The sequence below is a fragment of the Falco biarmicus genome, chromosome 3 (genome assembly GCF_023638135.1).
Source record: "Falco biarmicus isolate bFalBia1 chromosome 3, bFalBia1.pri, whole genome shotgun sequence".
Classification (NCBI taxonomy): Eukaryota; Metazoa; Chordata; class Aves; order Falconiformes; family Falconidae; genus Falco; species Falco biarmicus.
This window is the reverse complement of record NC_079290.1, coordinates 51,275,002-51,301,285: the sequence shown is the minus strand read 5'-3', so window position 1 is coordinate 51,301,285 and position 26,284 is coordinate 51,275,002. Positions and strand designations below refer to the sequence as shown.

Here is a 26,284-nt window from a genome sequence, read left to right as displayed (position 1 = left end):
CAGAACAAGCGTGTTCAATGGACTAGCCCATGCTAGCACGTAATGCCAACACAGGCCTGACCTGCCGCTTCTGTGCGAGCCAGCATCCATCACTCCTGGACCTGTGGTGCTCCTCTGAGAGCACAAATCACTCCCTACCCCTCAGCACCCTGCCAGCCCCCAGAGGGTGTGTTATTCTACACCTCTGTCAAGCTGAATAATTAGTTGACTACTGAAAAGGCGACCATTAGGGTTTTTTTCCCCTTCCTTTCTTTCCTTTTATCAGAGTGTCTAAAATAGAAGAAGACTGTACAATCTTGGTCGCACATGGTCAGTTGTACACTCTGGCTAAAGCCCAAAGCACTGTCAAAACCATGTCCCTGAAGGCACAGCCTGAATGCAGGGTCCTTTCCAATCTGAGGATTCTTGGAAGCACTGCTGAGGCTGGAGGTTGTATCTGCTGGAGACATTAGCGTGGGAAAAGGTGGTGAAAGCACAAGTCAATGCAGTGGATTCAAAAGTCCACCCCAAAATGCGCAGATAAGTCCTGGGTAGAGTCGGTGTTGGGTATGCACCTATATCCAAGTCGTCTATTTGGCTCAAGGACTGAGGGTGTTTCTTGGGATTTAAGTCTAGACTGTCTGTGTCAAACAGGGTTTTTTTAGCGCCCTCTTCTCATCGCTTGCACAGTCATATAAAAATCCCTATATGCTAATTTCTTCACCTTCCAAGCAATACATCAAAGCCATTTTGCATACGCACATTTTTAGCTAAGTCTACCATGTTTTTAATTCATTAAAATGTAACTACTCTTGTTCTCAGTCTAGCTATAGCAGTTGAAAAATGTTCTATGCTTACTTCAAACTACACTCACAGTATCAAATAATGAGCAAATAAGCCACTGCTGTATATGAAAAATGCATGACTTCTGTTCAGAAAGTAGTACTAAATTTCTAAAAAAAGAGCTTAGAAACCACCTGGCTTTTTTTCATATTTACAGTTGTGCCTCCTAAGATTATTTAAATAATGCCTTTATTCCTTCTGTCCGTAATGTTTTGGAGCATAGTGTGCTGCAGGCCAAAACATTAAACTTATATAAAGTTAAATCTGAGTGATATGAGGAGTTCCTGAGTCTTTGAGAGCCAGCCAGCCAGCGCACTGCACTGAACTGCATGTGCAGGTAAAAAACGTTTTCTGTATTATTTGTGGGCAACAGCAATCCAGTGAGGAAAAATGTCTCCAAAATGATCTACTTTTTAAAAGTTTTCCAGTATTAGCCCTTTTAATCAGCTCTATTTACATGGGGTTCGGACTAGCCAACACTTAGAAAAAGGAAAAACATATGAAGGAAAAAGAAGAAATATCTAATCAAAATAATTAAAAAGCATTGTAGTTTTGCATGGATCTGGACACTTACCTATAAGCAAGATTACTAATGCGTCTGTAATGTAATAACCAAACAGGAGAGGTTTCTGCCAGACTTCCACACCAACACCACCAGTCAGCAGATATGCTGCTATTAATACCTATAGAAAAGGATAACATATTTTCAATCCTTTACTTCTAAAGGCACCAAATTTTGTTTATCATCTGAATACAAACACAAGAGTAAATAAAATCTGTCGTTTTACTTCTGTCTCCACTTTACAGGACCTGATGCTGCCATCCCAAAACAACTACTTCTAAGCAGTGAAGCAGCTTCCAGGGTCACCAACAAAATTATTTAAAACATATGAAATACAGTAAGAAAGCAACTTCCCTACTAATGTGTGCATCTGCTTGCATGTGGTCAGTATTACTGACTTACCTTTTCAAAACACATAATTTCTAAATCCCTTCTTAATGCAGGTCTCCCCAGTGCATATGCACGCTCTTGTGTTTGCATACAGACTTCAGAATTAGCAATGTGGTTATTTTGCAGCTCAGTCCCCTGAACTGATCATATAAGAATAACTGGTTGGGGGGGGGGGAGGCAATCTAAGCTCACCTGAAATAATAAAAAAGTTTAAATAAAGTTAAATTGAATGTGAAGAAATAAAAAGAAGGGGAGGGAGCTGAAGTCTTCCCTGATTTTTAATTCGTTTCACAGATAACATTGTTACAGGACACAAAAAGAAACATTAAGAGTGAAAGGACTCATACAGAAGACTCATGAGTCACTTGCTGAAGTGCCACCAGCTTCATCAGAGATGTAAATGTAGTGTTTACTGTCTCTTCAGGATTAATTTTGTGACCCAGCTGAGGTCAGAAATCTTATTGCAGTCAATACCCTACAGCTCCTAGAGCAATACCTTTCACACCCATTGTACTACCTGTAGCAGCACCACCTCCAATTTATGGCACGAATTCATTATTCATTTTAGGTGTTTAACATGCAAATGCAGTACTGAATGTGGCTCAGTGGTTCCCAAGCCCTTGTGCCTTTGATCCCACCTCCTCAAGGGACCCCTCTCCCTCCTGAAACTTGTTTCCTGGCTCAGCCTAGGCCACCCACCCCTGCAGCCCCTTCTGCTGCTGACGCCCAGCGAGCAGGACTGCTGCCCTGCTCTTTCTCTAGGCTGTTTTGTTCTCAGATGTTTAGCTTTGCTATAGGACTCATAAGGGACTGTAAGCTTCATGCTACATATCTCAATCTCCTGAACTCCTCTAGATTTGGATTAAGAATGAATTGTGAACGCTTTATCTCTAAATGAAAACAACTATGTTAATTATAATGCCATTTAGAAGACTGCATAGTCATCTATTTATTCCTACGTAACATTCAGTAACCTTTATATTTTCCATTCAATACAGCTTCTGACTCTGGGATGATAAATATTTGACAGCTTTACCTGCACAACAGATTTTACCATTTTTTTGGTTAGTTTTTTTAAATACTTGTTTTTCACTATGTTATGGGGTTTCTTCATTTTTAACATCAATAAACACATTTCCAGTCTTCTATTAAATTAATTACTTCCTTTTAAAGGAACACTGAAAATCTCTTTTTTGGATAACAGCCTGTTTAAGATCACAGATTAGTAGCAGAGCACCGATGTCACTTAAACTCCCTATTACTCGTAAATATCACTACATTTGACTACACTGACTTCTCTGTATCTAAATTCAAGATTCTTGCCCTGTTGGTATGTTGCTCTTTAAGAATTTTGCTTGAATGCATCATTGCAGAATTGGATGTTTGAATTGCCTCTGCAAGAACAAGCAGCACAACAGATCTGCAATGGAGAAGGGCAGATGCTAGTATGAGAGTTACATCTTGGGCCATCGAAGACAGTGAGTCAAGTTTTGGTCTAAAGGAAGGACATGTACAAAGGGTTCTGCAAGCAACTGCAACAGACCTAACATTTGGCCTTCTGAAGAAACTGCATTATGTTATCCATAAGACATGACGGGTGGAATCCTGGCCCCGTCAAAGTTGATGGCAAAACTCCAACTGGCTTTCATGGAGCCTGAATTTACCCTCACACGTTGCATTCTGAACTGACTTTCTTGGCAAGTGATAAAGGAGGAACTGCAGTATTATCTGTTATTAGTTAGTACTTTTGGCAGTACCGTCATAAGTATCACTGTCAGATGTCAGCACACCTCTAGGAACAGGAGTGTTTGCGCAACAGACTCTCAGGGGAATCCCCTGCCCTGGGATTCGGTGACGCAGCCCTCACAGGTTGAGACTGCCTCTTACTGAACAGATGTAGTGTATGAAAAAACATTCTTTGGCTTCAAATTTGTGGTGTTGTTTTTTAAGGACTCGTAATTTTGACTTCACTGAGGCAGTCTCAAAGACCTCCTTTAGAAAGCTGGAAGAATGAGAAAATGTCTCCATCCTTTGATCTAAGCTATAGTGTGACAACTGAAGATTGTCAGGATTATTAGACAAAACATAAGTATGTTAATCAGCTGTATAAACTGTTTTTAAAATCACTGCTGGTAAAAAAATAAAATTAAAATGTAAAGCGGTGTTCTTAAGTGCAACTGAATGATTCTACTTAAGACAAGATGGCCAGGCTTTTTACTCATCTCTCTGGCATCAAACAGCTTTAGTACTTTTCAGATATAAATGTAGTCTTTAGCAAGGAAATATATTTGCAACCTTTTGTAAAATGAGAAGTCCAAATCAAGTAACAGAAATAAGGACTATATAGCAAGTTAGCATCAGATGTGTACAATCTTGGATTCCAATTCACTGCAGCATCTGACAAGGAAAATTTTTCACTTGCCAAGGCCTTACCTATGAGGAGGAGGAGTACTTATGCAGTCAAAAACCTGGAAATACATGGTGGTAATTTGTAGGCCCTTTGATACAGCTGAACACCAGGACAGTTGGCTTTTGAGCAGTGGCTCCCTATCTTGTCACAATTTAGTAAATCACAGCGACATAGTCACCTTTGTCCCTCTGTAAAATCAGTGTACATCTTTAATATGGCATTGGCAATATTCTAGCAGTATATTCCCTAACTGCTAAAAAGCAGTATAACACCTCAAAATTTTCTAGCTTCTAGCATTTTAACTATTCTCTAAAATATCTGATTTTTTTTAAAATCACCATCTCTTTCATGTTTTCCAGTTACTTCAGGTGTAAGATTTGTGACCAAAATATTCTAGATTGTGTGTGTGCATACACACATTGTTTCTCTCCCTAATGATCCACCATTTCTGTTTTATACACAGGCACACTGAGTATGCTGTGTGATGTACTACACAGGAAAAAAAAATCAAACATTTTCTTATCTTTTTTAAAATTATTATTATTATGTCTACGCTTTTAAATTATTTGATTCCACAAAAAATGATGTTAATTTCAGTGTAATATTCAATTTCACTAGCATTTTCCAATGGCATTGATTGCTTATGTGTTGAAATATCTTCCATTAACACAGTACTCAAAATTAACGTCTAGAGAACAAACTAATTTTAAATACAATGTTGTTTTTTGCCTCTAAAAATATACTTGACACTTGCCTAAAAAAGTAAGAACTAATGATTTTCGATAAGTGAGTTTCAATAGGAGTTAGCTATAGTGTAATGTATACTTTTTCCTTTCTAATTTTTTTTTCAGTATTTTGTCTTTCAATAAATAAAGCTGGAAAATTTAGCCTATAAAGATAGGTTTTTATGTATCTTAAAAAGGTCATTTTGCATTTAGATATGCAGTATGTGATAAGTAAACAGCTAAAGGCATGTGGAAGATTAATTAACCAAGAAAGGTTTGAGGAGAATCATAGCCAGCTGGTTAAGAACGAAGGAATCTGCTGCAGAGCAGGCCTGTGCCTCACAAGTTCTTCCACTTAAATTTCCCATGGAAACACTATGGGGGTTCCCTCAGATAACTGAGTAGCGAGTTTGGTTTCCAGCTGTGCCAGGAGGCAGCTGGAGCAGACACCATAGCCTGGCCAGCACTGCTTCCACATGGCCACCAGTTCTTTTACTTCAACCAGTTCCAGTGCACTCCTACCTTTGGAACTAAATAATAATCGATATTACCTCTTCACAAAAAAGGCTATGCTTTCCACAGACACTTCAAATTAAAAAACTCTGAAAGTGAGTGTCTTTAACTAAAATAAAAAAATATTCTGGATCCTGATAACACGACCAAAGAATGACACCTTTGCATCCTCATTTTTCTCTTTAACAGAGACTTTTTTTTTGCCCCTCAGAAGAAATAGAAGGTTTTTAAAGATGTGCTGTGCATTTGCATTGCTCAGGATTTCTCTGCCAGCTCTTGAAACACCGGGTGCCACAGCACTTCCCGGGAAAAGGCCATATGAAACATATTTCAGCATAAATTTTGTAAACTGCTTGTCAAAAGAAAACCTGGTATATAGCATCCAAAAAAACCTTACCCTGTTTTGACTGAAAGGAAGGAGAAAAGTAAGTTCTACAACATTTCAGTCGTTACCTGCAACATATAGTTCATTTATTCAGAGTTTTGAGGCAGGCAGAGTGTTCTCCCTGGGAGTCTAGGTGGGACTGTCCAAAGCCATTGGGCAGAAGCAGCTGGGAAAGCATCTCAAACCAAAAACCTGGGGCTTGCAGTCCAAGCATCCTGGCCTTCAGGCATGACTGTATATAGGATTTATGGTTATCCTCTCTCTACAAGGGCAAGGGCAGGGGCAGAGAACTGCCTGCTGACCTTCACATTTGCTGCCTGAGCTTTTGTGCTTTTTTCAAGCTTGCCCTCTTGGCTGGGGAGTGAAAGGAAGGAGTCTGGAATCGGCTGGGTCACTCCAGCAGCTCATCTTTTCACTTTTAAACTTTTATTTAAGAATATAAAGGGTATCTCCCTGTTATGCTTAAGGCAGCAGTGATGTAAGCAGAGGTATCACTACACCGTATTAAGGAAAAATGAACATTTTGTTCCCATACTATGAACTCAACTGTAGTGGCTTATGAAAAGCAACAGCAGGATTATGGGAGCATTTTGTTAGGGGAATATTAAATTTTTCAGGAAGAAAATAGATTTTTTAAAAAAAAAACAAACCAAGATGTCTGTGAAAATTAACATATGGCAGCAGCCTGACATTTTAATTTCTCAGGAAAGCTCTGTCTTTTTTTCTCCAAGAAACTTAATTTGCAGATATTAGGTTTCTTTGGTTGGGCTTGTGACAAAAATAAAAGCGATTATTTTCACAAGACGTAACCAAGAGAATTTCTCACAGAACATTGCAAAGATTTCTTTTTTAGCCTTCTCTTCAGCCTGTGATTTTGGGATTTCTAATAGGTATGCTTACTCAAAAGTATATGAAAATTGTCTAGATGTTGTGGCGTGAACAGGCTCCTCTCCCTTTCCACCCGCAGAGGAGTCAGCACAAGATGGCTCCTTGCGCCGAAGGGAGAGGGAAGAGTTTTTACTGCTGCAGACGCCGCCTCCTTGATTCTGGATCTACAAACACAGCAGCCCTCTGACCAAGCATCTCTCAGGCACATTACAGCCATTTTTCAAGTTTACAAACCACAGCTTCCTATGAATGGCCGCCTGCTGTAATCAAAGCTAATTGGAGTGCCAATTACAGCCCAGCTAGCGTAATTAGGTTACCGATTCTGACGAGTCATCAAGTCATAGAAAAATGTGATCTGCATAAGCCCCACAAATTTCTCTATTTATAATGAGGTATTTTTTTCATGAGGAACAGCAGCTCTTCTTATACTGCAGCTAACACAGAGCCAGTGAGCGGGCTGTCTGTGTTTATGGCTGTAGCGGAGCTGACTCAGCAGCAGTGTCCTGGGAGCCACATGTCAACTAAGCTTTCATCAAGGTCAACAGTTATCTATTTGCACACTTATCCTAATTACTGTATTTCCTGAGCTTTGTGGTGATAACCAAGTCCAAAGTTCCTGGCTACCGTCAAATTTAAAAGCAGAAGCAGGGGACTAGACCACCTGAATGTCTGACATGCCAATGCAAGAGCATCATGTTGTCAGTGAAATTAGTGAAGACAGCAGAAAGGCGCATTCATGCAGCAATCCAGCTAGGAATGCCATGGAGGAAACAGCGAACTAAATGCTGGGAATCAGTCTGAAAGCAGCCTGTAAGCGCTTCTGCCCTCTCTGCCTCTGAATGTGGAAATATCTAGCAGAGAAGCGGGGGCGGAAAAAACAGCAAGGGGAACATTACCTTTCTTATCCATCATCAGACACCTGCCTACATCCTCAGTATCCTCTCCTCCAAGCAGCGGGAGAGCTACCTTTAATAGTGCACACATCAAACAAGATTTGCTGAATGGGTTTACAAAACGAAAGGCAAGGCAATTTTTGTAGGGGAATTAAGATCTTTTACTAGACTAGTTAGTACAGCTGGGAAAAATACATTATGTATTTTCTGGTGTGCATGAAATGTAGTTTGGACTAATGGAAAAAATACTATGTTGATCTACAAATCCCGTCTTGTCTGTTCACAGGCAATCACAACTACAGCCAATTGTTACAGATGGGAAAACTGACACACAGGTATTTCGGTAGTACAGTCTTCCACCACTGTGGATGATTGTGCTATGCAGCATCAAAAAATCCTTACATTTACATGCTCATCATTTTGACTATAGGCAAATCATCACAGAAGTTACTAGAAAGCAAGCATGCAGGACAGCAGTTCAGCACCAGGGGGGAACAGGAAATAGCACTTGTTAGCACCTTGCATCCAAGTTAATCAAAGCAGTTTACAAACTTCACTGAAATTCATCCTCACCACAAATCTGTCAGGCAGGGAAATTTTATTACTATTATTTCCCAGATGGGAAAGCAGTGACAGAGGCATGGGTCACTAAAAGGCACTGACAGAGTTAACAGCACTGCTCTATTACTTGTTACCCACTGCCATATTTAACCACTAATACAGTTCAGATGCTGCAGCAATCCAAAAGAGCCTTCTAACCAGTTGCATGTATACCTATGGTGATCATCTGAGCAACAAGTGAAATTGACTTGAACATAGCTGTTCCTGTCCTGCTGGAAGAACTTCACTAAGAAGCCTTACTTATACATGGCTGAAACTTGCAGACCAGCTGGCTGCCTAATGTCTTAGTCCTGAGCCAACTTCTTCTCCCAGAACCCATTTTCTAGGGGATGAAACAGATGCACCACAGCTGGACCACCATCTCCGAGTTGTTCTCAAACCACTGAATTCTGATTATGTTTACAGCAATACATCTGCAGCCATTAATTCAAATACTGTATTTCCATTAAAACACATATTTGAATATTTGTCAAACTTCTTTTCAATTATGTATATTTGGCTGTACCTTCTATCTCATGCCTGTGACAGGAAGCTCAGAAGACTGGGACTGTGCTCCTCAGGCTGCAAGAGCCTGACTATCGTAAGAAACAGATAAGCCAGCCCAGAAATCCCAGCACTGGGCCCTTGGCAGTGCACTCAGCTTGTTACTGCTGTTACTTATTTGTCTGCTGAAGGCACCATGGTGCCCCAGGCATGTTTCTGAAGAGGTCCACCTCAAGGTAGGGCTATAAGCCAGTCAAGAATTCAGCTGGGGTCCGGCTGTGGGCTGATACAATATTGACATGTACTGAACATCATTCCCAGAGAGGAAACCTCTGCTGGTGTGACTTCAACTTTTTTCCAAGGGTAAAAATCACCTGACAACAGATAATGCTCCCTGTATAGGTACATTGCTATTTTCATTACCACATTTGATATAAGAGGCAGTAGAACTGAGAAGGTCTAGTATTGTATAACTGTGCAATTACTGTTAATAAATACTCCTTGGACTAATTCACATCATGCCTTAGAACCTAGTGTTGGTGGGAAAATTGTTTATGGCTTCAGATAGCATAATAATTTGTGTTAATACCACAAATCAAATACAGTTAAATGACATTCTCATCGGCACTGTCTGACAGCTAGGCTTGCTGCAAGCCTTTCTTTTTCCTGCAAGGCAATGAATCTCTGATGCTGACAATTTGCTTGAGAGCATCCCTTCTTTGCAAATGCAGGAAATATTTCTGAATTACTTTTCAGGTTATGCTATTTCACATTCAAAGTCTTGGCCAAACATATTTGCCTTGAGCTCTATTCTTCTATTTTTGTAATATTATTGAAAACACTAACATAGTTTAAAAAAAAATAAAACCAAAACAGAAATGATAAATACTTACCACTTGGCTTATATCATATCCCCAAGGAAGAAAAAGAACTCCTGTGTTATATTTCTCCCAGTGTGAACACATAAAGTTAAACAAGACAATGCTTAAATATATATACATTGTATATACAGAAACTCCAGTCTTCCCATTGTCACGGGAACAGACAGAAAAAAAAGAAAGCACAAAAATGGAGGTAGCCCAGCTATCCAGCCCATGGTCAAATAATTCTCCTAGAGGAGTACTGGACTGAGTCCTTCGAGCATGTTTCCCATCTATAGAGTCTAGAAAGATTGAGAGAAGAAAAGAAACAAAGAATTAGAGCACAACAAAAGGCGTAACTTTCTTCACATACACTTCACAACTGCCATATATAACACAGCAAAAATACACCAACGACAACAAACTGAAGCACAACAGTCCCTTCAATACCAACACGTTAGGATTGCTCGTAAAACATTTGCCTCAGTTATCAAGTCACTTTTCTGTCCTTACCTCAACTCTTCAAGCAAATGCCACCTTCCTTATAAGCTTTAGAAAAGACATTCAGAATTACTTGTCCCCAGCGGTCTTTCAACACTTTTATGTCAGTCCCTGCAATCAGTTTCTCAATGAAAGTGCTGAGAAGCATCCATAGGGCTTCTCACCTGTCCCTTGGTGTTGTGGACCCCCTGAGACTTCAGACCCCTTGTGGGGTAGATTCACTACGGCATTTTTTGAAACAGTGTGGGCAGCAGGACTGGGGCAGTGACCGTCCCCCTGCACTGGGCACTGGTGAGGCCGCACCTCGAACACTGTGTTCAGGTTTGGGCCCCTCACTGCGAGGGGGACACTGAGGGGCTGGAGCGTGTCCAGGGAAGGGCAGCGGAGCTGGTGAAGGGGCTGGAGCACAAGGCTTATGAGGAGCAGCTGAGGGAACTGGGGCTGTTTAGCCTGGAGAGGAGGAGGCTGAGGGAGACCTCATTGCTCTCTGCAGCTCCCTGACAGGAGGTTGTAGCTGGGTGGGGGTCGGTCTCTTCTCCCAGATAACAAGCAGTAAGACATGAGGAAATGGCCTCAAATTGCACCAGGGCAGGTTTAGTTTGGATATTAGGAAAAATGTCTTCACTGAAGGGGTTGTCAAGTATTGCAGTAGGCTGCCCAGGAAAATGGTAAAGTCACCATACCTGGAGGTACTTAAAGATGTGTTGATGTGGCATTTAGACATGGTTTAGTGGTGGACTTGGCAGTGCTAGGTTAGTGGTTGGACTTGATGATCTTAGAAGTCCTTTCTGATCTAAATAATTCTATGACTCCAAGAACACCTTACTGTTAAGGTGAGTTATGTATTGATCACTTTTAATACTTAAGTGCTTGAAAGATGTCCAAACACTGTACTGGATCTCACTTTAAGGATGCAGTTGGATGGTATGGCTTGAGCTGATCTGAGAGTTCACTGCTGCTGAACAGGGAAGGACCCGCATCCTGCTCAGTGGGTGGAAAGACAGCACACATTACATCTCTTTCCAGGTCACTGAACAGGACTGGTGCTGTGGAAAAGCAAGGGAGATGGCACAAGGGAGGGGTGGTGGATGCAGGGAGGAGAAGGAGGAAGGAAGGAAGCAGCTGTAACCTTTCTCAGTTGTGTTACCAAACCGTACCCTTAGTCTTTTCTCAGAGATTGTGCTGGTGAGAAATAGAAATATTTTCTCCTTGAAGTTAAGCGTAATTATGCAGGATGAACCTCTTAGGAAAAAGTACATAGGACCAACCTTACAGATTGTTTACTGTTATCCTGAATCTCAAAATAACATGAAGAATTCTTTTCTTTTTAATATTACTTGGCAGGTACTATAGCCAATGATTATTAGCTATTGATAGCATTAGTAACCCAAAACTGACTAGAGATACAACTCAGCAGAGTGAGACCAAAGACTCCACAGCTGCTACAGATCATATGCTACTTACTTTTCCAGATTATTTGGCAGTACTCTGAGTTTTGTTTAATGTAAATATACTTCAGGGATCTAAACCAGGAAAACATGGGATTTCATTTTGTACAGATTTTAGTCTATCTCCCTATTGTAATACCTAAGCAGCTGTGAGATATCCTCTGCTCAAATACAAATCTATTGAGACAGTTCTCACAACTCTAAAAGTTAAAGATCTCATAGAGGATTTTTAATATGGCTTGTCCTCTTCTAGAGCTGCATTCTCGCTCTCTTAACACCATTGAATTGTCGGCATCTTACTGAAATGTGTAGAAAGAAAACTATATAAGCTTGAGGTTACTTGAATAGTGTTGCTATAAATGTAGAAACTCTTCAGTCTGTTAAAGGCTACTTCTGAAAATTAACTAGCAAATAGATATGTAATCATCCCTAAAAAGTTTATGGTCTTTTATATTTCAAGAACATCTATTGCAAATCAGAGAGCATTTAGTTATTAGGGTAATATTTAAAAAAAAATGAGAACGATAGAAGATTTGTCTGTTCATAAATTATTTTAGGTCGTCACAAAAGAATATTGACATCGGATGTAAACTATGTATATCACAGTGAAAGAGTGATTTTCATTTTGCAGGAACTTTAGTTTTACTAAAAAGATTTTAGGCTTATAATGGTGTCACGAAATACGGTACTTTTAATTACACTAGACATGGAGAAAAATACAGGAACTGTATAACACATAAGTAAAATCGGATCTTTTAGATTTTAAAAAGTAAGATTTAAAAAAAAAACACCCCCCCACACACATTTTCCATGGGGTTTCACTAGCTTTTTAAGAAACTGAAAATATTTTGGTTTAGGTTTCAGTCCTAAATCACACACACCAGCAACAGCGTATGTTCAATAGTGGACATCCTACACTGCCATTGCTTTAGAATTCTTATGTTATGATTTTGTCTCATAAAGGTTCATAAATCTTCAGTTTTATTAAAGTTCATATAATATTTAAATAGAGGAATTCAAAAAAACAGCAAAGAGTACTCCACTTGACGGTGAGGGAGAAGATACCAAACCACCTTAACAAAGAGGGGAAAAGAGAACAGCATGCTAGGGAATTTGGAGAGAGTAACTGTCATTAAAAAGAAGCTGAGTGAGATTAAAGCTGCATAGTTGGTTAGTTATTATGGCTCTTTGCAGTCTTTCAAAGGGACAACTTTGGCCATGCAGAATTAAATCTGAGACTAAATATTTCATGAAGTGGCTTGGACAGCAGACATAAAAGTCTACATATATATCAGTTCATTATAGCTTTGACTGTCGACACTATATTCCTTGTCATCCAAGTATTAGGAACTATAGGCCTCACTTGCAAGTAACATCTACATTAAGAACCTCAGAAACTGAATTTCCAATGAGCTTTCTGGGGTGTCAGACACTAACAGCTCCAATATGTAATTCCTATTTATGAAACAACAGCCACTTCATTAAACTCCATATAATTACATACAGAGAAACCGACGCTTCTGATAATGATTATAGAGAGCTATTAGGGAAATCTGACTGGTAGTAAGCTTCAAGGGATGGTTGTCCCAGTGATTTTTATGGCACAAATACAAAGAAATACTGGACAAAATAATTGTGGCACAAACTTGCCACTGGAATAGAAATGCCAAGGCATTTACAGTGCAGGGGGAGGTGTCGCACAAGGGGATACCCCCAGGTAAATCAAGATGGCTCTATGTGCATGGGTCTGATACCAGAAGTGGCCAGCATCTTTGCACAACACTGCAGCGTACATCTAGAAGACATTAATGTCTAGTCTGCATATGATAAGTATGGCACACAAATGTATGGCTACTCTCTGCAGTGCAGGGCTTTATAAGATCCAGCTCCAAAGAGAGGGTACCTCTACACAGCACAGGGCAGTCCGTGTAAATATACCACCTTGAGTTCCCCCCCCCCAAATTAACTCTGTTCACCACATTGTGGAGTGACTAGTTTGGAATGAGTTAGCTTTGGAAGAGAAAGCAAAATAGCTATGGTAATGTGGATCTCACTCCCAGATCTGCATCAGTTCAGATCTATGTCTTCACACCACTGCACTGCAAGGTGCGTTTTCCTTTTTCTCTGCTTTGCCTGTATTTTGCCTGTCTTTGAAAGCACCTGTGCTTATGCCAGTGTCAGGGAGCTTCTCAGAATGTCACCATTGGAAGCCACAGACTTTTATGAAAACCAACAGCAGTGACTGCAGCTACATAACGATTTCCATTGCTCCTCTAAAACAATTTGCACTTTCGACAGGGATAAGTGCTACAGTCATAGAACTTCTAATATATAATTAAAAGTGCTGTTGTTTGGGGGGGGGTTGAGTTTTATGGATTTTTTTGGCTTTTTTTTTTTTTTTTAATCTCAGAGAACTGTCTTGGAGAGAGATCAATAATTTATCCACGATGCCTCTTCATCTCAGTATCAGCGTTAGCGAACTAGTAGATAAAACTACATGAAGACATCAGATGTGTAAATTATTTAGTTGTACTTTACCTAAAGCATAAGCACAAAAGGTGGTAAAAGCACTGAACAGCCACACCCAGGTGGGAACAAGTCCAGGACTGGTACCTGAAACAAATCACGTAGTGAGTCAGCGTAACAGTGGTTAACATCAAAGAAATCCACCAAGATAGGCATATATATACAAACAGGCTGCCACTGATCTGCCCACTAAGTCAAACAGACTGAAATAGTTGGGTTTGACCTCAAGTTGTCAGTGAGCTTTATCAAAGAAGCAATGATCAGGCTGCTAGAATGTGTTCACACCATAAAGGAGAGAAGATAAGGCAGAGGTTTTTTGGTCCTGAAATTACTCTAGTACTGCACAAAATAATGATAGTAACCCCCGCAAAAATTTTCACAGGTCATGGGAAGAAGACTATCCAGCCACAAATTAGTTAATGTTTATGTAATAGCTAAGTATTAAAAAAAATGTACCTTTCAAGCATGATGATTATTATTAGTGCCAGTGTGGGGTTTGTGTAGCACTTTTACCATACAGATGGAACAGGAAATTTTTGTCCTTAGGCTAGGACAGGTATTAGCACCTTTTTTTTGTCCTTGAAAAAAAGGAAAAGAAAGCTGAATTGGACAGAACCCAGGGTTCTGTTATTGCTCTGCTGAGACGGTTATTGCTGTTCTTTTAAAGAAATCAATCCTTTTTCCAAAAAGCATCCTATTTAACTTAAACATAATGCAATAAGGACTACACCAGCACTAAACAACTGTAAGTGCAAAGCCCTCTCAGCTTTCTGGCATTGGCATCGAACACAGGGAATACTTGGACACAGAGGCGTGCCCTTGCTGAACAGGGAGATGCAGCACCTATAGCAGTGCCCGGATCACCTTTTTCTCCATACCTCATATTGCCACTCCGAAAGAAAAGATGGCAATTCCTGACTCCTAGCTGCGAATTTTCAAACTGTAGAATGAAAACCAGCTGTCCAGGAAATTAAGTCTTTTATTCCTGATCCTAGGTATGGGATTGATATATGATACTCAAAAGGCTCATTAGGTTGCATGAACTTTTTCTATTGATTGGGAAATGATGGGCGCTGTTCTCGTGTGGAATCAAGAAGAGGCTTGCAAACTACACAAGAGGTCTCAACTCTAACAGACTTAATCACCATTTCAAATGTCTTCAAGTTCAATGTGTATCTACTGGGAATGTGTCAAGATAAAACTACCCCACTCAAAGGTCTGTGCTGGATGCTCTTTTATTACAGAACTTGGTAAATATCAGTGGCGTTGATTAAAAAAAGCAAGTGTTTAAAGATGAGGCCAGATAACTACATAACATGCTGGTCCTGAAAACTTAATGCTCATAGAGGATTATTTTTGAACCAAAACTGCTAGCAAGTATCCATGCCTCTAGAACTGTTGTGACAAATCATAGAATCATTTAGGTTGGAAAAGACCTTCAATGCCAAACAGTACCTCCTGAACCTAATCACAGGGATAAGAAATTAAAGGCAGCAAAAAACCCCAAACATAATTGTTTCTGAAAATAAAAGTGTTAAGTCTTCACCAAATCATCTAGTTTAAAGAAAAGCTAGGCTGTTTATATATCACCCAGGAGATGCTTAATACTTTCTGTAGGCTCCAACACCTGGTCTGAGAAGCCCAGAACTGAATGCATCCCTACACTGAGGAGCAATCAGCTCCAGAAAGCATTTGACTTGGTGTGCCATGAGCAAATAATCGCCTTGGACTTTGAAAGTCAGAATTGCAAGAGACATTTATTTAGAAACTATTTCTTCTTTGTCTAGAAGCAGTCTTGAATGGGGGGAGGTGTGATTAATGAAAGGGAAATTAACTCAACCAGGCACAGGTTTAGGTATTAGGAAACATGAAACCAATGAAAACGTTATGAAGAACATTAGGGTAGTTTTTGGCCCTGTATTCAAATCCTGAAATACACTTTTAATAAAATGAGGTATTAATAGACTTCAAGTAGCACATGCTGAAAGCCATATTTAGGGATGAAATTAAATAGATTTTTCAATAAAATTATCTAAATTTATAATGCCAGGTGTGAGGTTAGATCCTCCTATATGCACATGGAGCCTCATTAATGAGTAGAGGATTCAAGTATCTGATACCTCCTCTGTATCATTCAGGAGTATGACATAAGCAGCTCACTAATTACAAAAAAATAACAACACGAAATTATTTACCTGAGGCAGTGTAGTCCCAGTCATAAAAAGATATTAGAAAATAATTAACTAAAATCATGACAAATCCAGAGAATGTTAACAGGTTGGGAGCAATCCACAAAGGCACTATCTGTTAAAAAAAAATAAATATCTAAGAAGTAGTATATTTCAAATCATCAGACCTATTTCAATTAAATATTTTATATTTTTTATCAGGAAAGGAGAAGCCTGTATACAACACCAGCAGTGGTCAGATTTGTGCATATTTTCCCATTTTCAAATTAACATACATTTTTCATTTCTGAATTTTATTTTCAAATGTAATCCTTTTGCCTGATCTTTGTGACTGCAGTAAAAATGTCATTTAAAAATGTTGTATTTCCTGTGTTATACATTGTCCTTATTTTCCGAGTCACTGAGGAATGCGTCTTGTGATTACGTGTATCGCAACTGAAAGAAGGCTGCAGCACCCCAGTGTGGTAAATCAGCATCCACATGGCAAGTTTTTTTAAGCATTCTATTCCCACACTATAATAGGGAAATCTCTTCTAAAATATGTCGATATTTTCCAACTCTAAACATCAACTAATATGAGACACTGAGTGCATTACAGTTTTAGATTCAGAAGATCTCCCTGTTACAAGCAGCTCCCTACTTTAGATAGTAACTGTCTGCAGGGTCTCCCTCTGTAGTCGTAAATTATAAACACTCCATTAATTCATTTTACTTTGTAGAGTGCTGAAAAGGACTCTGTCTTCACCTAAGCCTCTAATTCTTTATCCTGTTAACCATTCTCAGCTCTGCTTTCCCTGCGGTTTTAAGGTATTCTTACACTGCAAGAGGGATCCCTTTTGGTAACATCTTCCCACGAAACAGTTTCTTCCAAATTTAGACAGAACATATTTGCAGAAATACTAATTATTAACCACTACCACCACTCAAACACAGTATCAATATATTCAAAATATAAACATACCAGAGGCTTATAAACAAATTCTTTGGACTGTTTAAGGACTGAAAAGGTACATGAAGTACTTTGACACAGTAAAATATTACAAAACAATATTAAAGAAATAAGTTAAATTTAAGTTTTGAAATCAAATGTTTTGTCAATTTCTTCGGTCCGGCTAGATGGACAGGCAGGTGAATACATATTAATTTATATACATCTTTATATTTCCTCTAGCCTATTACTACATGAAAAAAATGCATATAGAATTTGAATGCTTGGACTGATTAATTATCCTGACTAGATCCTCTTTTTCTACCATTGAACAATTCACAATATCCAGGAGAAACTGTGCAACTGATGTTGTACAGTGTAAGCTTTCAAAAATCAGAGGAAAATTCCTGAATATTTTTCAGTTACATTTCTTAGATCTTTTCTTTAATAACGTCGGGGAAAATATTAAATCTGATAGTTGCTTTCCTTATGACCAGGATTTTATCACTAATTTTAAAATATTTTATGTCAGCTTTTACAATATTTAAAATACATCACAGAATGCATACAGTTACAGTAAAAAAAATTAACATACCTATCATTCTCAGCCTTCAGAAGCCCAACTCTAAATCCCTAGGAACAAGTGACAGCAAATGTTCCCTGAAGCTCCTTTAGGAGAACACCTAACGAAGGACGAAGCCTTCACTGCATGGTCCCCTCTTCTTACATTGACTGCACATCCAGCATGCACTGACAGTGGCACATCTCCTAAATTTGCTACCTGGGGATGCAGAAACCTTGTAAGATGGAGGCTTGGTATGAATCGCCTGCTGTGGAATTTATCTGATGTCTGTGACCTTACGTGAAATAAGGACAGACACTGAAGAAATTCTAGACTGGCATCTTTTAATCTAAAACTTGCATCAAAATAGTGCATCAAGGCAACCTGTGGATGAACCATTTACATGGATATATAGATGCCATCCAATGTATTGTTTTAAAATGACTGATTTCTCCTGTACGACTCATAATAATTGTTGACTATTAAATGAAGTGTAGCGCCATAAGTGTCTGCTTTCTAATTAAGCTCATCATTCTAAATAGTCACAATGTTATTGTTAAGTTATTACAGGAAATAATCTATGCTTACACAGTGCAAACACGAAGATGTTATTTTAACCCACTTTCTTGGTAACATCATGCATTTTAAGAAGGAATTCATCAAAGGATGTTGTTATATTTGCAATCCCTTCAGTTCATAGACATACCATGAAAAACAGTTACAGGAGATCTATCCTCAGGAAAACAGCCTCTCCTGCAGTTAAACCCCTACATGCACTCTTGAACCTTACTGAACCTAATCTGTCTAGGTATTTGGAAAGTATTCCAGTTGCAAAATCCCTTTTATTATATTTAATGACCCTTATTCTTTTGGTTGACATTATGCTACCATCACCCTCTCTCACAATTCAAAAATTACCGGGTGTTAAAAGATTAACTTCTTACACATGTTGGGAAAACACAGCCTGAATTTACTAGTATCCTATAGAAGGATATGTTACAACCTTTATAATCTCATTAACAAACAGTAGAAATCTAACACACCAATGTGCTACATTATTAATACAACTGGAGGTGCCACTGGCAAGAAACACATCTGCTCTCCGGCAAAACCATTTTATGCTTGAACCTTTTAAAAAACTTTCAGTTCCACAAAATACTAACTGATTCCTGTTTTAAAGGCTCTACATCCATTTATGCTAAAAGCCTTAATACGAACAGCAAATGTTTTAATATATGAACCATCTATTTGGATAATAAATGCTAAAATACACATATTTATATAAAGCTCTATTCAAACTTGAAATATTCCTTAACTAAGTCCCTTGAGACCGTGAAAATTCTAATCATATCCAATTCTAGTGATAAAATCGAAGTTCATAAAGGCAATGGAGAGGGGGTTAATTGACTTCAGTGAAGCTGGCACACACCTGTGTATCCCAGTGGGGTTTCCTCCTTTTCCTCTCATTGTCCTGCACAAATTTGATTTCTCATGAATACAAATAGAGGAGGAATATTCAATTTGTGTAGCAGCTAAGTAATACTACCCATTATCTGTCAGAGATCACATGATTGTGTTTTATTATAAAATACAAATCTTAATTAAAGGCAAAAAGACAGAGCACTGAATTCATTAAAGATGAAATACATACATCTGCATAATCAGAATAGTTCTAAATGACATGTAAAGAATGTTACTCTGTAGTTTCACATAGGTGTTACTATAGTTTCATACAATGTGGAAAAGCCACCATGGACAGGAGTTACCTCAGAGTACTTCAAGCCCATTACAGAATCCAGACATGAAACATTACCATTCACTTTCTGCTTTAGCACCACATTCAACATGTTTCTGAAGCACATAAATACAAAAATCACACTTAAACTGACAAGGCACATGACAATATAAGAAAGATGTCCTTGGAAAAGGAAAGAGAGGAAGGTAATGCTTAGGATTTCCAGGAGAATTTCTAACTTAAATGCACAAATTCTTTGCTTTCCTAGCATCCCCACCACAGGTAAATGAGCAGGGTTATGACAACGTGTTTTCAGTTCTTACGTGTGTCACATCCCAGCTCATAAATTCCCACATCTTCTCTAATGTCAGGCTCTTCTTAATTTCTCATAACATAGGAAACATCTTCCAATGAATTCTGTGTTATGGAATACAGAGAAACGTGTTGCTATTCAGACTAAACTGACCTATGAGAAGCCAGACCCAAATCCCAGGACTCTGTTCTCATAGATTTGATTATTTTATTTTTTTTTTTCATGGCTCTGAATTTTAGGTTGATATTTTTAACTCCTCTAGAATATGGTAAAAACAGTCCCTGTGTAATGTTTATTTTCACCCGATTAGAAACTAAAACTAATTGATTCATATCTGCAAATGGGCATATAAGGATGTCTGAACTGAGAGAAATTATTTTTCCCAGTAATCAAGAAACACACTTTACTATCCAGTTCTGAATGAACATATTAGATGCAATGTATCCTCTTTAAAAATTACCCCACCTTTATTATATCTCCCTATTGCAATGCACTGTTCTATTTAGATAGAAATAACATGATACATTGTAAAATGTAAATTCAATATTATATGCTAGATCACAGATTATAGTCTAGAGCATGCTCATAGCCCAGTTATAATGCTTACAACAGGTAGAAGCTATAAAATATCAATGATGAGTGAATGCATTCAAAGCTTCTCCTACTAAAAATAAGACTTTATCACATTTATTACAATACCACTGTTTTACTTACACTTCAAGAGAAAAAAAGTATTTTGGGGGGAAGAGATGAGAAGAATTTTCTTGGATTGAGTTTGGAACAACAGTCACTGCCACACCTGGTTTCAGTATTCCAGCCAGGAAACAAACCATTCTAGCAGCTTCCATTCCTACTAATATTTTACAAATAATTAAATTTTGGCCAATAAGTTTGGTGTTGTCCCAGTTCTCTAGGAGCAACCAAGGTGATTCTACTGCAATTCCCATTACATGCTGCTTTGACCTCTGCAGCTGAGAATTCCCAGCTCCTCTGCAGGACTCTGATTTTACCTGGCAGTATCTTTTAACATTAGAATACCTACTTCTAGAAAAGCTGAGAGCATTATAATTTCCCTTTAAACACTTGTGATACACCCTTGAAAATAATCCTGTAAGGCTCTTGCAGCAGGAGACAAAGCAGAACATTCATTGGTGTATCTTCAGGGTTCAAACCAAACGAAACGCCAAGGTACAGGCAGCACCTGCACCCACTCCCAGCTTTTGAAATAGGTTTTCAGTCCTGTGCTCTGGTTTGGGTTCTCCTCCAGCAAGAAGTGAATAAAATCATGCTTACCTAAAATTTAAGGAGGTTTAAAAAAATCTAAAGAGGTCACATTTTAATAGGATCTATCACCCTGTCCTACACAGATGGTCAAGAATGTTGCTTTTCTTCTGGGAAAACCCTGCAACCATTAGAAAAACTTCTCTCCAAAGGAGGCTTTTCATTGATAATACCCTCCCTTCAATTTGATAGCAGACTAATACCCATAGATCTCCTAAACCAAAGCACAAATGCACAGTAAAGTCTCTGCTCATCTCCCACGCCAGACTTCAGAGTGCTGGGCGGGTTTTTCTGCCTCACTGTTTTCCTCAATATTATGATGGGAAAGAAAACAGAATCTCTGAACTGAATTATTGAATTCAGTTTCACATCTTTGAATTGTTTTTCTCTCACACCACATCCGGGTTGTTTTTTAATTCTTAAGTTAGGTCATATAAACACTTTCATGAAATCACATTGAGGTTATGAACAAAAGATTATGATTTTCCTGCTGTATCAAGCATAAGCAATACCTGAGTTACAGAACTCAAACATGGCAGATCCCACAAGCGCTCTGATCACATACATCCTTTTTTGTTTGCATAAAGGTTTGTTTTCAAGTCTGCTCCAATCTAAATATTTCCTCTAACGATGCAGAAGTCATTGTTTCCTTGGAGATCAATAAAGTTCATAGTTATTTGAGATACAGCTTTTTTTTGCCAACAAGAGCAAAACTAATTGTGAGGTTTTTTTTAAAAACTGCAGACAATAATGCATTCAAGAGATGCCATCTTCCAATCGTTATGGTGATCATGGTAACCGCTCTCCTATTCAGCTTCTTAAGAGAAATGCCTAGCTCTCTTGAGCAAGTACCCTTGGGAGAAAATGAGACAGCACTTGCATAAAATCATGTGCACAGCACAGAGATAAAGGCTTGTTGCTGTTAGGCAGCATATGCTGCACAAAAATAATTTGTACTGAGTAAACCCTTCCATGTCTGCAAAGCTGTTTAATGAAAGATGTAATCATGAAAGGTGTAAGAAAGGAAAGGATGCCTTTTGCATAGCAATCAGAAAAACAGAACCAACTTGTTTTTCTAAAAAAAACCACCTCAAAATGCAAACATCCTCATCCTAAATATAGCTATATATCTGTAACATTTGCTTTCTTTTATACAGTTGTCTTAATTTCAGCGTTATTAACCAATACCTATTTTTAAATTAAAATACATGCTGTATTTACAACAAATTCTTACATTATCATGTGGTATTTCTATTAAATTCTTACCTTAATAATTTTGTTCCAGATGGGCTGCATAATATATACAGATAAAGGATTTGTATCCACAGCACTGTACTGTGAGGAAAAAGAGCAAACATGTTAAAGCACTGAACAATGCATATTTTTCCCTCACTGTATATCCTTCAGCATCTGAGAACAACCACTCTGAGTGCGACTGGTGTAAATTTATTTTATTCTTATGACCATTCATCCAATTTTAATTTAATTTAAAAGCACTGGTATGATTTGCAATTACCTTGTTAGCAACTCTACGTACTAACACAAAGGTTTCAGCTGGTGAAATGGTAAACAGTTCCCTAGCCACATTTTACTTCTAAATCCTTATTCATTTTACAAGTTATCCTGTAAGACTGTCTTTCTGTGATATATTGGATTTCATATCTTTATTTATACTACCAGTAATGCAGTCTGAGCAGAGCTCATTGCTAGTATGTAGATTAGCTAGTGCATATGGAATATGGTCATAAGTAGATATTATCTCTCAGAGATGCACAGCATTTGACATAGTTCACAGCTGCATTTGCATTATGTTAATTAATGTAAGGCAATGTTATTATAAAAATAAGCACTAAAATAGTGTAGTTTCTTACCACAATAAAATTTACCTATGGGACAGACTTGTAAAAATATTGTACATGTTTTACAAATTCCCGTAAATACATATCTGTATCTTTTGCAAACAAAATATTTCAGAAATCCGAGCCCACCCCAAACTGCTGTTATCTACTTCCTCCTCAGAGGACAGTATCGAGTTTTATCCTGCCTTGGGACTGCAGAACACAGACACAGAACAATCTGCAGAAGAAGGACCGTAACTGCTAACACCACTCACACTGAGGTTCTTGAGCCCTGGTGGGTCCACAGTGGAAGAAGTTAGTCATCAGCGGGACGGTACATGTAATTCTTTCAGACATTCTTGGACTTTGAAAGTGCATACATGGTTTATGTTGTTAACACAATGCATATGACTCACATAAAGATTCAGATACCTCTGCATACAGCATCGTTATGCTGTATGCAGCATTATCCAAACATCGTGTGCGGATAATGGAAATAAGATAAGGATGTGTTAGACCCCAATTTGTTGAAGCTGTTCACATGCAAGAAGAGCTGGTGACAGAGGGGCTTTAATTTCACCTAATTTCAGCTAACCGCCAATTGTTTTCTCTGTAGTTAATTTATTGACACTTTTAGCCAACTATCCTTTGGATGACATTGCACTCTGGAAGTACCTGTTTCAAGTCATTAATTACCAAAGGAGCCTAGACACTTGTCTTAAACTTAGGCACCTTTTAGGTGACTGAAGTCTGGCAGGATTAATCTCAGTTTCAGTATCCCCATCTCCAATCTTTTACACACATGCTTAACCTGCATACATCTGAGCTAAGAGCTTCCAGTGGACAAGTGCAAGCAGAACAAAAAAGCAATGCAGCATGCCTCGCATTTTGAATGCACACTCTATGACTTTTCATCTAATCTTTCTGAGGATATCAGGCTATGGAGTGCTAATTAAGAAGTCTTCCACACATTTCCTTTTTCTGTCTGCATACAAAGGAGACGTTTTAATTACCCTCTGGACAAAACAAAGCATTTGCACTGTTATTTTGTAATTTCTGGTTAAGTTTTAATCACAGATAATTAATGTAGTATGTTTGTAAAATCATTATATCACAGCCACCTGTTGTGAAGGCGTATTGGCAAATATCCAAGAAATCACCTATCAGCTGCTGGTCAGAGTGGGCAAACTAACTTTCCACAGGGAATAAAATGTACGGTTTAGTGAAGTGTGTATCATTGATCTTTTTCCTAAAAATACTGGAAGTGTCACTTCAGCATATAATTTTTCTGCCACCCATATTATTTAAAACATGACACGACTCCGTCATCAACAGCTTTTCTGCCAGTATGTATATTATAATTCCAATAATACATTACATCAGAAAAAAATAATTTGCAGGTGAAACTAAAGTTTTCACTATACTGTATGTATTTGCAGCTCCAGATGCTGTATTTTATACAGTATCTTTCAAACATTGATTATTACAAGTGATAGATCTTTTGACAGTCCAGCCTGCACGCGAATTGCAGTCTGAACTGTCTGTGGGGTTTGCTTATATTTATGTCAAAAATAACAATACCACCAAGCCATACAATACCTCTGCCAATAGAATGGTACTTAACCTACATGAGAACTATGGAAATCCTCTGAAAATTAAGCAAATTCAAACTATCGATTATCACTATCGAGGTTCCAAGTAACCAGGAATCTGCCCATAGTTTCGCTGTAGCTGTTGCCCATTCCCTTACCTCAACTGGTATTCAAAGACTATATGAGGTATGTTATAATTTGCTGACCGGCAAATTCAATGAGTTCAGGCATACCTGAATAAGAATGCACAAAGGTCAAAGTATGTGACCTTCACTCCTGCTCCTGCTTTGTCTTTCTCCTTCTCCCCTCTACTCCAAACCTTCAAAGTCATGAATAAAATCACAAAACCCTACTTAAACACTACCACTGAAATGAGACCTTCTACTCAAAGTACTCACTGGCTGTCCAGAACTATTACTTGCTCCTAGGAGAAAAAAAAAGGAAAAATAATAGCATTTATTTTAAATTATTTTCTTATATAGAAATTATAAGAGATTATGTAGGGATTATATAATTTATATATTTTCTTAAATAGAAAATTTAAGAGATTACATTTTCCAACATGTCTCTGTATAACAGACATGAACATAAGACAGAGTCAGCTTTTCGTTCACTTGGTTTCCAAAGTCAAGCATCAAAAATCAAAACAGTCCTTATTAAAAAAAAAAAAAAGTAGAATTAAAGCCAACTTCTGCCACCTAAAGACATTTCAAGACCCATCACACTTCATATTGCTCATTCCTGTGTCTGTGGCTGAACCGTGGTCCTCTGGGTGGGGAAGGAATGTTCAGCAGATGTTCAGAACGATGGAAATTTGCTCTTCCCTCATCAGTAATCTGCTTTAGCCAGACCAAAGGAAACACCCATGGAAAAAAAGCATTCTGCTAGTTTTCTGTCATGGCAAAACCAAAACTTGACAAATAAAATCTGCTATACAGTTTAACACTCTGCTCTGTTCTGCTCCCAAGAAGCTACTAACCTCAAGGCCATGAAATCTCAGGAGTTTAATGTTCATGGCTGCTCAGAAAAGCAAATTACTGAGTAACATGCTCACATTACAATCAATGAACATGAAAGCGAGAGTGCACTGAACCTGATGTAAAAAAAGTACTGCCATTTGCTATTGCTATCGCATAATTCTGTCTTTTTCAGGGCACTTAAAAGACAGAAGTGGAGGATAAACCTATTGGAAGTTTTAAGTGCAAGACTGATACGACTGCTAAGCACCCCCCAACAAACACCTTCTGCACTAGAAAAGGGATGTTGATTGTCCTTATACAAAAAAGAAGGGCCTGGATTAATCAGAAAGCTTCCATTAATTATTTTTAAAAGTAGCTGTAATAGCTGGGGGGGAACAGCAGTAGTGAGGGGATAGGAAAACCAGCATTAATTGACTCCATCTTACTCCCAAGTTCAAAAATGCTTCTGCTGGTTTTTTTAAATAGCTGATATCTCCTTGAAAGCCATCTGCTTTCCCTCTCTGGATTAGTAATAGCTTCCAGCAGAGCTAGAAATGAGAATACAGACAGCAGACACATGCACACATACATGTTGACTCCGGTGGCACATGTAAGATGTGCTTTTATTGTGTGTTCCTGCGTTTTAATCTCCATCCAGGGGATCCAGCACAGCATCAAGTCTGTACCGGTCATCTGTGTTAGAGGGAAGAGGAAAAATGAGAGGATTAAGGTGAAAGAAAGAAAAAAGGTATAAACAGTAAGAAAAGTAGAGAGTAAGTAAAGAGAAGTAATTGAGAAAAAAAAGAGAAAGAAAAATGAGCCAAAGCAAAGGTTTGGCTACACAAAAGGCAGACAACTGT

General features: G+C 38.4%; 1 protein-coding gene across 2 annotated transcripts in view; it reads right to left on the bottom strand.

Annotated features, from left to right (window-relative positions):
- LOC130145708 (ethanolaminephosphotransferase 1-like) overlaps nucleotides 1-26,284 on the bottom strand; it is a 57,751-nt gene that overhangs the window by 19,237 nt on the left and 12,230 nt on the right. For both annotated transcript variants that reach the window (XR_008820649.1, XM_056330940.1), the window contains exons 2-6: nucleotides 22,302-22,370; nucleotides 16,223-16,331; nucleotides 14,040-14,114; nucleotides 9,586-9,854; nucleotides 1,397-1,505 (exon numbers count right to left, since the gene is read on the bottom strand). Coding sequence is in view for 1 of the 2 variants with exons in the window: in XM_056330940.1 (XP_056186915.1) it covers nucleotides 1,397-1,505; nucleotides 9,586-9,854; nucleotides 14,040-14,114; nucleotides 16,223-16,331; nucleotides 22,302-22,370 (631 nt within the window). In the remaining variant the exon portion in view is untranslated. The remainder of the gene's footprint in view (nucleotides 1-1,396; nucleotides 1,506-9,585; nucleotides 9,855-14,039; nucleotides 14,115-16,222; nucleotides 16,332-22,301; nucleotides 22,371-26,284) is intronic.